This window comes from Symphalangus syndactylus, chromosome 5 (assembly GCF_028878055.3).
Source record: "Symphalangus syndactylus isolate Jambi chromosome 5, NHGRI_mSymSyn1-v2.1_pri, whole genome shotgun sequence".
NCBI lineage: Eukaryota > Metazoa > Chordata > Mammalia > Primates > Hylobatidae > Symphalangus > Symphalangus syndactylus.
Genome location: NC_072427.2, coordinates 67,535,022 through 67,547,570, shown reverse-complemented (window position 1 = coordinate 67,547,570; position 12,549 = coordinate 67,535,022). Strand labels below are relative to the sequence as shown.

Below are 12,549 nucleotides of genomic sequence, written 5' to 3'. Positions count from 1 at the left end.
TTCTCAAGATAAATTTAATCCATTAAATTGTAAACTTATTGAAGACAACGTTCACTATTGAATCCCTAAAACCCATCACAGTGTACAGCTCATATAAACACAGTAAATACTCATTCAGCGGATGAGGATTGGATAGGAGATCCCAAGATGCTAGACACAGGGCAGCTTTATTCAATGAGCTAACTACACCCTTAACCTTGTGTCTGTCTGTAGGGCAATACATGCGGAATTCCCATTCAAACATCAGAAATTCCAAGTCAACTAGAATGGGGTTAAGAATTTCCCCTCCTACCATCTTCCTCATCTCTCAACAACTCCTCTAAACACCAACCCTCCGGCAGGGGCTCCCATGACCTGAAGCAGAGCTTCACCAAGGGAGGTGAAATGCTTGGATAGGAGATCCTTTCAGGGGCTGAGGGGAGAAGGTAACTAACTGTTAAAACTCAAGACTCTTGCCAGTGACAACACCCCGGAGCACACCTAGGTCCCTATTGCCTGGATTTGCCATTACTACATGACAACAGACAAGTTACCTAAGGTCTCTGAGCCTGAGTTTGTTCATCTGTAAGGTAGAGTTGATGGTGCCTAGTTCTAAGAATTGAGAGCACTGGACATTGTTTATAAGACACCTGCCTTAATACCTGTCCATAGTAAAATGCTCCAAAGATAGATTCTCTTCCAGCATTCACCTCCCAATCCCAGCCTTAGAAATTAGTCCCTCTTCTCCCATCGCACTGCACTCACTTACCTCCTCTTTCCTCCCTCATTTATTCCGGAACCCAACTGGATAGCATAGCCCTCCCACAATCTTCTGACCCTAAAGCAATTGTATGCTACATAAATGTGGCTAGAAGTGAATGAAGTGCAAAATCCTAGCTGCATTCAAGGAACTATCAGAGAGTGCCTTTCTCCTGGAAGTTGCTCTCTTCAAGGCAACTGCCAGAGGCAGAAGGCACAGCTGCAGGGACAGGACAACCAGAGGACAGGTCTGCTACGTAAAAAGACAGACAATCATTTCCAAGAAAACATGTAGCTGAAATTTGCATTCTACAGGAAGAAGAGCAAACTTATTAAATTTCCTCCCTAAGCAGATTTCTACAATTACTAGAACTTAAAAATACAGACGTTAAGGACCATGTGCTTAAGGAGTTAGTTAAGTTTTTGCAATTGCAGACAGGAAGATTGACATTTTTCTGAAATTGGAATTAAATACCCTAATGCAATAAAATGATGCTGCCAACTCATATGGCATAATAGAGGGGAACAGACTCACTGATGAAAAAAGAAGAGGACATGGACAAACCATTTCCTTTTAGTCACATCACTGCAGAGATGGCTAGTGCCAACCCAGTATCTAGTCTCTACTTCCCTTTACTAAAAGAACCCCTATATTGCTGTGGAGCCTCAGCTTTGAAAACTACATTTGTAACCTCTTGTAATGGGATTGGACAATGAGATGGGTGGAGCTTGCAAAAAAAAAAAAAAGCTCCTTAAAGGGACCTTGCTCAGTTGGCAGGCACCCTTTCATCCTTCCCTGGAGGAGTTTCTGCAGCCATCTTCTGACGGTGGGGTGATCTTGCAGATAGATGCTGGTGGAGAGTGGAAAAGCAGAAGTCTGGGACACTGATGGCACTTTTACCACTTCACGTTACCCCTGGACTGCTTACCTTCAGACTTCTTTTATGTGACCAAAAAAGAACTTCCTAATTTAAGTTGCTGTTATTTTGGCCGAAATGCAGATTTTAACTAATATACACAGCCTAGATTTCAGCCAGTTTCCTTACTAATGGTGATTATAAGTTAATGCCAGAACCATAGTACTTTTTGGGTAATTGTTATATATGATTTATCGCTTTAGCTATTAAATAAAAAGTTTTATACCAATAGTTTTGATTGTAAGACTGGATTTAACCCTCCTTCGCTAGTTTTCTGTTGTTTTTTTTTTTTAAAGTAGGAGTACCTTTCAAGTCAGAAGTAGTAACTGTTACTGACAGCTCTCTGCGCCAGGAGGACACCATCTGACAATTGATGTAAGGACCGTATGAAGCCCATAGTGGGTGGGTGAGAGAAGTGGACATTTAGTGCATCTTATTTATATTTGAATGTGCTTCACATTGCATAAACATGTTTTTCTTGGAAGATTTTTCCAAGAATTTTCATCAGCAGTAACAAAGGAAACACAGACATTAAAAGGCCCCTCTTCCTGCAGACTTCCACCATCCAACTAGCCGAGGAGAATCCAGAGAAATGGTTGAGAACACTTTGTGAAAGTCCTTAATGGGGTTGTCATCTTCTCCTCATGCTACTTTTCCGGTCTCATTATGGATTCACCTCAATCAGTATGAGAAGCACATGGGCACCATGAGGGACCAGGCAGATACTTAGGGGCAGAAGGACCAGGGAATCCTCCTGTTGTGGTCTTTGGGCTTGGCTCATTCTAGTTGTCTTTTGTATGTTAAGAACTCCAGGAATGTTGAGCACATGTGAAATTCAGAACAGCCTGCATGAATGGTTTTGATCGTCACATAAATATGAAAATACAAATGATTTCAGCAGAAATAAAATTTATTTCTAATACTCAATATTATCTGCTCCTTGAAGCTATGCAAAGACTAATAAGTGCATAAACTTCTTGAGCAGTGTTACATAAATATAAAATATGATTCATAGGTATGTGTATGGCCACAGACACATTGATAGCCTACAGAAAGACTTAAGTTCCTTTACAAATTAAAAGGGGACACATATGCTGTTTCTGCTCATTTGCTGAGTATGCAACTGGAAAACCCAATCTTCTATTCTGGCATTTAAAATCTGGTACTTTCAGCAAATAACATCATCAATATTTTAAAGTCATACTGGCTTCTGGTGAGTAGCAGTGGAATTGCCATCCCTCCTTAAATCCTTCTCTGAGGCACCCTTCTTTCTGTGGTGTGCCTGACAACATTAACTCTTCTCCCTTGAGAGCAGGTGTGCATGCCAAGAGCCTAAATTCCTAGGGAAGCTTTTGTAAGTCCAGATCCCACCCTGCTATCCCTTCCAGGCCTTGATTTTAGCATCAACCCAAAACTTTTTTAGATTTTTGTGGACGCTGCTTAACTTTGATGTAGAACGTCTGTAGATTCTTGTCCGCTGTCTAAAACAGAGGTGATCAAGAATGGCTTCTGCCCTTCAGATGGGCCATTTTCACAGTATCACAGGCAGGAGACTCTATGCCCCTAAGCAGATCTTGGGGCCATCAGAGATGTACAGTTAGTTTGGATCACACCTGGGTTCCTAAAACACCCTGGAGTTAATTCTCCAGAAGGGCAGTAGGGCTTGCAGAACCCTAAAGAGGCAGAAAACCTCTATTCCCCATGGAAACTTTAATCCTTTCAGGCAAGTTCTGTTTCTGTTGGAAATCCAAGACTTCGCAAACAGGATAAGGCCTTCTAAAGTCACAGGGTGAATATAATGAGTGCAGGACTTAGGATACTTAGGCAGGGGGGAGAATTGGCCTAAGTATTTCCTTTCATTAGTGTCTCCATAGGTAATGATTTCCTTACTTAACCAAAGAAAAGCAATGGAAGCAGCTACCCCTCACCTATTAAAAGGAGAAAGATGGATATCTTTAATTGAAAGAAAAGCATCACAAAATTCTTTAATTATAAGCTCAAAGGGGCTTTGAGCTCATCTTGCATCTTCTTGGCTTTCAGCAGGATAGCATTAAGCTTTCCTAAAAAGATAAGACTCAACCTATTTTAAAACATACCCAAAGACGGCATTCCCGTTTCTGTTCCTTTGTTAGGGTACTTTTTTTTCCCTTTCTAACCTCACCACAGGTGAACTTTTCCTATTACTAACCTGAAGTCTTCACATTAGAGCTCGGCTCAGTTTGCTCAGCAGAGCTGGTGAACAGCTGGTCACCATCAGCCTTTTCTAAACTGTACTTCCATCTGTCCATCTGTACAAAATTATAACAATTAATTAGGATATTTGGATTTAAATCAATAAATTTGAAGCTAGATGCCAACTGAATGACTCACTGACATGGCAAAAGACTGCCTCTCTTCTTTTTGCCATAGCTTTTCTTATCTCTGTCATCAGCTCCAACGCTAACATCTCTCCCTTTTCCATCTCTCTTGCAAAACTCCCCACACAAGTTCATTCACACACACACACACGCACACACAAACATGCACACTTATACTGGTAAATAGAAAAACATCCCTGAAGCAGCTAGTTAACACTTACACCTTACCACTCACTATTCACATTGAGGGGTAAGAGTTCAGGGTCCAGACTCTGGAACCCACTGTCTGGGCTTAAATCCCGGCTCTGGGACCTTGGAAACGTTTTGTAATCTCACTTTGTAAGCATTTTCTCATCTGCAGAATGGAAACAATAGTAGTATCTACCTTAGAGGGTTGTGGAAATGATTAATGACTTAATACATAAAAAGCTCTCTGAATGCAGTCTGGTACTCTAATCCTAAAGGCTATATAGTTGTTAGCTATTGCTACATCCTTCTTGCGCAAAGGGATACTCAGAGGCATCAAACTATGCCCAATATTCCAGAAGCCAAGAGTTTGAGAAAGAACAGGAGTGAGATTCAAGTTTAAGGGAAGTGGGTCAGCAAGAAGAGTCGCCAGGGTCAAAGATCAAAGAAAAAAAGGGCAAAAAGCAAACAGGAGATTGACAGAACTACAGAGGAAGGGCAAACGCTGGCATTTAACAGGGAAAAGGTAGAGAACATAAGGGAAAGGAAGACAAAGAAGAAATGAAAAAGGGAAACATGAGTTAAAAGGTGAGTATGTAAAGGAAAGACAGAAAAGAAGAGGAAAAGGGGACCAAGAACAACAAAGGAGATAAAAATTGGGAAAAGACCCATTTGCAGTTTGAGTAGGTATCACGGGAAAAGGGTATGGAAGTGGGGAAGCTTGGGGCAGAAAGGATTGGGGAGAGAGGAGGCTCAAACAGATAACAGAGAAAAGCTTCATTTGTCATTTGCAGCTTTTTGTCCCTTTAAATTATGGGGTGTTGCAAGCTTACTTAACCCACCCTTGAGCCTCAAGGCTCCTGATCATGTTCCTCCTATTCCAACTTGCATTTAATCTCTGCCCCAGACTTAGCTTCCTAAGGTTTGCCCTGGTCAGATGTCTGCCTTGTGTTTTTAGCCCGACGAGGCCAAAATGCAGTGATCTTGTCTTTATTTCATTTTCCCTAACCAGTCATCCTTTTCAAGTGAAATTTAGCTCTGGAGCAAATATTTACATCCCTTTTCTACTCCAAACATTCAGAAATCTAGAAGGGGACCTGGTGTTTTAATTTTTAAATTATTTACCTAACGGCATTCCCATTTTTAGTCAATTAAAAAGAGGTAAAAATGATACAGTACTGCAGGAATAGATCGCTTTTAGGGCTCCAACGTGCCCTCCCCACTGAAGGGTCTTAATTACCTAACCTTTTGGAAATAGCAGAGAGGTCGGACCGAGGTTTAAAATAAAGTCAGCATTTTAAAAATACTTTTTAAATTAAGAACCATCATGATTAAATTGCCTGTTTGGTGCCAAATACGTTCCCCTATTTGAGGAAGTCGAGAGACCTTAAAAGGCCCTCTAAACAGATGAACTGAACGGACCGCGAGCGTCTCCTCACGCCGGGGTGATCCTGGGCCGCCGCCGCCGCCCGAGTCACGAAGCCAGACGCAGTGCGCGTCTCCGCCCAGGACTCCAGAGACTGCAGCAGAGCGAGCGGCCGCCGCGGCCCGGGCTGCTCCTGGAGTCGGGGAAGAGACGCGACTCCCGCAGACACGTGACCTCCTCCCAGCCGCCGCTTCCCGCGACCCAGATCCGTCCCCGGAACCCGTGCCCGGCGGGGCGGGCCGGGGGACACGTAGCGGGCGCCCCAGTCCCTGCTGCGCCCTGGTGCGTGTACCTTCGGCGTTCTTCTCCCCTCGGTTCACTTATCACTGGCAATAATCAACGTTTTGGAGATCACCCCCGGGAGAATGTAAATATCCCTCTCTGTGCAGGAAAAACCTTGGTTTTTTTCTCTATGCCTTTATGTATATCTAGAGAAATATATATAGCCTCCATCCCACCCCTGGGAGTCCCTCGGGACATGCTTTCCCCTGGGCTCGCAGGGCGGCGTGGGCAGTGCGCATCCCCGGGCACCTCCCGGTAACTCTCACTAGCAGTGAGTCATGCTCCCGGGGTGGCTCTGGGGAAAGGTAACCCGGCTCTTGCTGGCCTGTGCTTCACGGCGCCGAGCGCCGCGGCTGCAGGGCGAGCGCGCGCGCGCACGGGTTCCCCGAGCAGTGATGTGGCAGCAGCGGCAGGTCGGATCACGTTGCTGGCCCTGTGCTGGTACCCGTTTGAGACAGGATTAAGGAGGGAGGCTTTGGAGGTGCCAGCGGTAGTAAACGTGGGCTCTGCACACTCCGGGCGTCTCTTATCGCGGGGGGGCGGGGCGGGGGGATGGGGAAAGCACGTAGCGTCACCGGAGGCTCGGAACGCGGCAGAGTTGAGCGGGCGGGTGATAAATGCTGCATAGCTCTTCTGTGGTAGCCCCTCTCGTGCCACCTCCTTCTCCCTTCCCAGCCCCCACTCAACCCCGGCTCGCTCCCCGCCGCGTTCCTCCAGGAGCACACGCGGCCCCAAACGTCGTCATCTGCTGCTGTGATTAGTGGCACCGCAATTCCGGCTGCTGCGGGGAAGTTTAGTTGGCCCAGGGACGCCGTGTCACCGAAAGACACTTGGATTGCGACATTCGGACCCAGTGACTACGTTTTCATGTATCTTAAATCCTTCAAGGAGCGGATTGCAAGTTGCTTCTTCTCGAGGCAACCTCTCCACCCAGCGCCAAGGAGTCCCTCCAGGCCACTGATCAGTGAGCAAACAAGTCTCCAAAATTTCCTTTGGGACTCAAGTTTACCCACCGCGAATTCTCTTTTCCCTTCCTTTCTATGGTTCAAACCAACAGCACAATCGGTGGAAAAGCAAAAAGTCACGTTCACATTCCTGCACCGTAATAACGGACGAACCCAGGGAGTCGCATTTTCGAGCCAAGGAAGCTCAGGCTGCCCCGCAGCCCTGCACCCCCACTCCCCCCTCTTCCTGCCGACTGCATAGCCTTTGGGAAGATGAATAGCTTGGCCGAAGTTGTTTTTCCTTTCCGGTGGCCCTGATCAGGTGTCCCCGCCCCCTCCTGCCGTTCGCCTTCTCTCGCCGCCTTCTCCCGACGCCCCCTCCCGGCCCGGCGCCTCCTCCCCCGCCCCCCTCTGGGCTGGACCGCGGATGGTACGTTCCGCACGTGAGCTGGGTGCTGGTCTGGCCGGCGACGCGCGTGCCCTGTGGCCAAACACTGCCTGGAGTGAGAGCAAACTACCAGCGCAGTGGGGCCGGCGCAAGTGTGCGTGTGTGTGCGTGTGTGCGAACGCGGTGGAGGGGGGAACCAACTGCTTCACACTTTCAACACTGCACTGAAGAGGGAGAGCGAGAGAGAGACTGGAGACGCACAGATCCCCCCAAGGTCTCCCAAGCCTACCGTCCCACAGATTATTGTACAGAGCCCCAAAAATCGAAACAGAGGAAACGAAAAGCAGTTGAACATGGACGAAGGAATTCCTCATTTGCAAGACAGACAGTTACTGGAACATAGAGATTTTATAGGGTAAGGTGCACGCACCCTTGCGAATATCTGTCTAGGCTTTGGTTTGATTTTTTTCTTCTCCAGAAAGTGGTATGGAGCTGGCGAGGGCAGAGCCCCTCCCCGAATGGGTGCCTGATGCTGATTTCTGTTTTGCAGACTGGACTATTCCTCTTTGTATATGTGTAAACCCAAAAGGAGCATGAAACGAGACGACACCAAGGTAAGTGTAAGTTCCCGATATTCCTCATAACCTGCATGGGTAGTTAATTAGGGCCATTGATTTCACAGTGAAGCTCTGCCCGCAAATATATTCCAGCCCCTGAGCTTCCCCAACTGTGAATTTTAAGTGACTTGCTGGGTACTCTCAGGGGGATATTAAACATCATACCTGAATTTAAATTGCATTGCAGAACAGTCCAGAGGAAAGAGGTTTCTTGGGTGTAGTTTATCACATAGTATGTTTTATAGTGGGGGGGCAGGAGGGGCAGACGAGGGTAATATCCAATAAGTGAATGTTTTGCTTACTGTTTTCTCTTTTCCATGACTCTCATATATTAAGGATACCTACAAATTACCGCACAGATTAATAGAAAAGAAAAGAAGAGACCGAATTAATGAATGCATTGCTCAGCTGAAAGATTTACTGCCTGAACATCTGAAATTGACAGTAAGATGCACATTTTCATTCTTTGCTGCTGTCCAAGGGCGTGTTAATAGTCTGGTGCGACTCCCAGAAAATATAAGAATAAATGTAAATATAAGTTCCTGACTTAAAACTTGTGCTATACCGTACAGAGTTTCCCGCAAACTCGGAGTAGGTGCTCCCAGCTGAAGGCAAGAAATCATTTATAACCTGTCTTGTGGAAAGCTCAAGAAGTATAAGAACAGTACTTCTTTCAAAGTGTTTGCTTAAATTGCTGTGCTGAATGGACAGCCAATTAAGCCAAATGTGTGTTTTTAAGTAACCAAGTGCCCCTTTCTTTTTTGCACCACTGCAGACTCTGGGGCATCTGGAGAAAGCTGTAGTCTTGGAATTAACTTTGAAACACTTAAAAGCTTTAACCGCCTTAACCGAGCAACAGCATCAGAAGATAATTGCTTTACAGAATGGTAAGTCAGTTCAGGGAGGCCAGCCTACCCTGATGAAGCGGGGCAGCCCACAGGGGAGCAGTGTCAGGACTCCTTCACCCGCACCCCATCTCTTTCCGTGGGCTCATGGGTTCCCTCTCATTTGTTAAATTGCTTATACTTTCCCTTCATTGGAACGAGCCTATTTCCCGAAGCATCCTAGAGGCTTTCAGCAGAACTCGGAGGAATCAGGTTTTAAAGTGGTGGTTGCACCCGCTCCACTTTGGTTTTCTGCTGGGAGGAGAGCGCCCTCTCCCCGCTCCGCACCTCCGCCACCGCCCCCCCCACCCCCACCCTTCTCTCGGCAACCGGTGGATTATATCACTTGAATACTGGGGAAAAACCGAGATCACTTTAGTCGATGCAGGGCCCACGTGATAAGCAGATGTTTTAACGTGGGTATGTTTCTTCTTGCCTCCACTCCTCCGTCCCCCACCCCCATCCCTTTCTCATCCTAGGGGAGCGATCTCTGAAATCGCCCATTCAGTCCGACTTGGATGCGTTCCACTCGGGATTTCAAACATGCGCCAAAGAAGTCTTGCAATACCTCTCCCGGTTTGAGAGCTGGACACCCAGGGAGCCGCGGTGTGTCCAGCTGATCAACCACTTGCACGCCGTGGCCACCCAGTTCTTGCCCACCCCGCAGCTGTTGACTCAACAGGTCCCTCTGAGCAAAGGCACCGGCGCTCCCTCGGCCGCCGGGTCCGCGGCCGCCCCCTGCCTGGAGCGCGCGGGGCAGAAGCTGGAGCCCCTCGCCTACTGCGTGCCGGTCATCCAGCGGACTCAGCCCAGCGCCGAGCTCGCCGCCGAGAACGACACGGACACCGACAGCGGCTACGGCGGCGAAGCCGAGGCCCGGCCGGACCACGAGAAAGGCAAAGGCGCGGGGGCGAGCCGCGTCACCATCAAGCAGGAGCCTCCCGGGGAGGACTCGCCGGCGCCCAAGAGGATGAAGCTGGATTCCCGCGGCGGCGGCAGCGGCGGCGGCCCGGGAGGTGGCGCGGCGGCGGCGGCAGCCGCGCTCCTGGGGCCCGACCCTGCCGCCGCGGCCGCGCTGCTGAGACCCGACGCCGCCCTGCTCAGCTCGCTGGTGGCGTTCGGCGGAGGCGGGGGCGCGCCCTTCCCGCAGCCCGCGGCCGCCGCGGCCCCCTTCTGCCTGCCCTTCTGCTTCCTCTCGCCTTCTGCAGCTGCCGCCTACGTGCAGCCCTTCCTGGACAAGAGCGGCCTGGAGAAGTATCTGTACCCGGCGGCGGCCGCCGCCCCGTTCCCGCTGCTATACCCCGGCATCCCCGCCCCGGCGGCAGCCGCGGCCGCAGCCGCCGCGGCTGCCGCCGCCGCCGCAGCGTTCCCCTGTCTGTCCTCGGTGTTGTCGCCCCCTCCCGAGAAGGCGGGCGCCGCCGCCGCGACCCTCCTGCCGCACGAGGTCGCGCCCCTTGGGGCGCCGCACCCCCAGCACCCGCACGGCCGCACCCACCTGCCCTTCGCCGGCCCCCGCGAGCCGGGGAACCCGGAGAGCTCTGCTCAGGAAGATCCCTCGCAGCCGGGAAAGGAAGCTCCCTGAATCCTTGCGTCCCGAAGGACGGAGGTTCAAGCAGAGTGAGGAGTTAAAACACCCTTAATGTCTTTAAGGGAGGAAGTGTAATAGATGCACGACAGGCATAAACACGAACAACAAAACAGGTGTTCTGCGTACATTTGGAGTTCCTGTTTTGCTCATCCCTCACCACCCCACCCTCCACACACTTAACATCCCTTTCTTCCCCCACCAGCTGTAAAAGATCTTCTGCGAAAGACATTGGCTGTTTTTTTTTTTAATCCCCCAAATAAGTTTTGCCCCGTTTTAGGCCATGTTCCATTATCTCTTAAAATTGGAACCTAATTCGAGAGGAAGTAAGAAGGGTCTGTTCTGTGGCTGAGCTAGGTGAACCCCGGGGTAGGGGAAAGATGTTAACACCTTTGACGTCTTTGGAGTTGACATGGAACAGCAGGTAGTTGTTATGTAGAGCTAGTTCTCAAAGCTGCCCTGCCTGTTTTAGGAGGCTTTCCACAAACAGATTGAGGATCTTTTAGAATTGAATTTACTCTTCAGTATGTTCTAATGTTCAGCTTTCTAAAAGGCATATATTTTTCAAAGAAGTGAGGATGCAGTTGCTGACGTTGCAACCTATTCTGAAGTGGTTTAAATGGTATCTCTTAGTAGTTTGCACTTGTTAAAGAAACACGGAGCTGGGCCATCGTCAGCACTAAGTCAGGGAAGGAGATGGATGAGAAGGCCAGAATCATTCCTAGTACATTTGCTAACACTTTATTGAGAAATTGACCATGAATTAATGGACTCATCTTAATTTCTTCTTAGTCCATATATAGATATCTATCTATACAGATTTCTGTTTATCCATAGATAGGTATCTGTACATACACATCTCAAGTGCGTCTATTCCCACTCTCAATCCATCATGTTCCTAAATTTTTGTAATCTTACTGTAAAAAAGTGCACTGAACTTCAAAACAAAACAAAAAACAACAACAACAACAAAAAAAAACAAGTCCAAACTGATATATCCTATGTTCTGTTAAAATTCCAAAGTGAACGAAAGCATTTAACTGGTCAGTTTTGATAGGAAATGCTGTAAAAATATAGAATGAAGTCTTGCGAGGCCTTCCTATCTCCAAGTCTATGTATTTTCTGGAGACCAAACCAGATACCAGATAATCACAAAGAAAGCTTTTTTAATAAGGCTTAAACCAAGACCTTGTCTAGATATTTTTAGTTTGTTGCCAAGGTAGCACTGTGAGAAATCTCACTTGGATGTTATGTAAGGGGTGAGACACAACAGTCTGACTATGAGTGAGGAAAATATCTGGGTCTTTTCGTCAGTTTGGTGCATTTGCTGCTGCTGTTGCTACTGTTTGCCTCAAACGCTGTGTTTAAACAACGTTAAACTCTTAGCCTACAAGGTGGCTCTTATGTACATAGTTGTTAATACATCCAATTAATGATGTCTGACATGCTATTTTTGTAGGGAGAAAATATGTGCTAATGATATTTTGAGTTAAAATATCTTTTGGGGAGGATTTGCTGAAAAGTTGCACTTTTGTTACAATGCTTCGCTTGGTACAAGCTTATGCTGTCTTAAATTATTTTAAAAAAATAAATACTGTCTGCAAGAAACCAGCTGGTTTAGAAAAGTTTAGTATGTGAAGATAAACTAGAAATTATCTTTATATTCTAGTATTTTCAGCACTCCATAAATTCTATTACCTAAATATTGCCACACTATTTTGTGATTTAAAAATTCTTACTAAGGAATAAAAACTTTAATATACGATATGATATTGTCTAATAATTAAAAAAGACATCATGGATGCTCAATTAGTTTTAAGATATCTATGACTATAGGGATACAAATCACTAAAGTTCTCAGATTTACAGCTTTTTTTGTCATTGGCTCGATGTCACACATTTCCAATCTCTTGCAAGCCTCCAGGCTCTGGCTGTGTCTACCTGCTCGTTCCCAATGTATCTTAATGAAAAGTGCAAAAGAAAAACCTACCAATTAACTTGTGTGGTTTGTTTATGTTAGACCCAATTTTCTATTGTTTTAATGATTGACAAGTTTTTCACTTTTCGTCTGTGACATCACATAGCCCCTCTAGTATGGTCAGGTGTTCCTCTTTCACTGGGTCTTGTATAAATAGATGATCACAAAGGGGTGCTTAATATGAGAGTGTTTTGGCTTCTTAATTTTTATAAAATAATTCTGTCATGGGACTTTATCATGGAATTCC

General features: G+C 47.0%; 2 protein-coding genes across 2 annotated transcripts in view; one reads left to right on the top strand and one right to left on the bottom strand.

Moving 5' to 3' along the window:
- The window catches only part of SSPN (sarcospan), a 116,516-nt gene extending 106,194 nt beyond the window's left edge, over positions 1-10,322 (bottom strand). Inside the window, exon 1 of the mRNA XM_063639198.1 lies at positions 10,235-10,322. The gene's annotated coding sequence lies outside the window, so the exon portion shown is untranslated. The remainder of the gene's footprint in view (positions 1-10,234) is intronic.
- BHLHE41 (basic helix-loop-helix family member e41) lies at positions 6,791-12,321 on the top strand. The gene is made up of 5 exons (XM_055280319.2): positions 6,791-7,653; positions 7,789-7,852; positions 8,192-8,299; positions 8,631-8,742; positions 9,219-12,321. The coding sequence occupies exons 1-5, from the start codon at positions 7,592-7,594 to the stop codon at positions 10,319-10,321; spliced, it is 1,449 nt and encodes a 482-aa protein (XP_055136294.1). The 5' UTR covers positions 6,791-7,591; the 3' UTR covers positions 10,322-12,321.
- Positions 12,322-12,549: the final 228 nt, after the last annotated feature.

Bases quoted from the DNA above. Each gene is read 5' to 3' on its own strand.
- BHLHE41 (XM_055280319.2), top strand. From the start codon at position 7,592: ATGGACGAAGGAATTCCTCATTTGCAAGACAGACAGTTACTGGAACAT. The intron at 7,654-7,788 runs GTAAGGTGCACG...TCTGTTTTGCAG, and splicing joins GAACATAGAGATTTTATAGG to ACTGGACTATTCCTCTTTGT. The intron at 8,300-8,630 runs GTAAGATGCACA...GCACCACTGCAG, and splicing joins CTGAACATCTGAAATTGACA to ACTCTGGGGCATCTGGAGAA.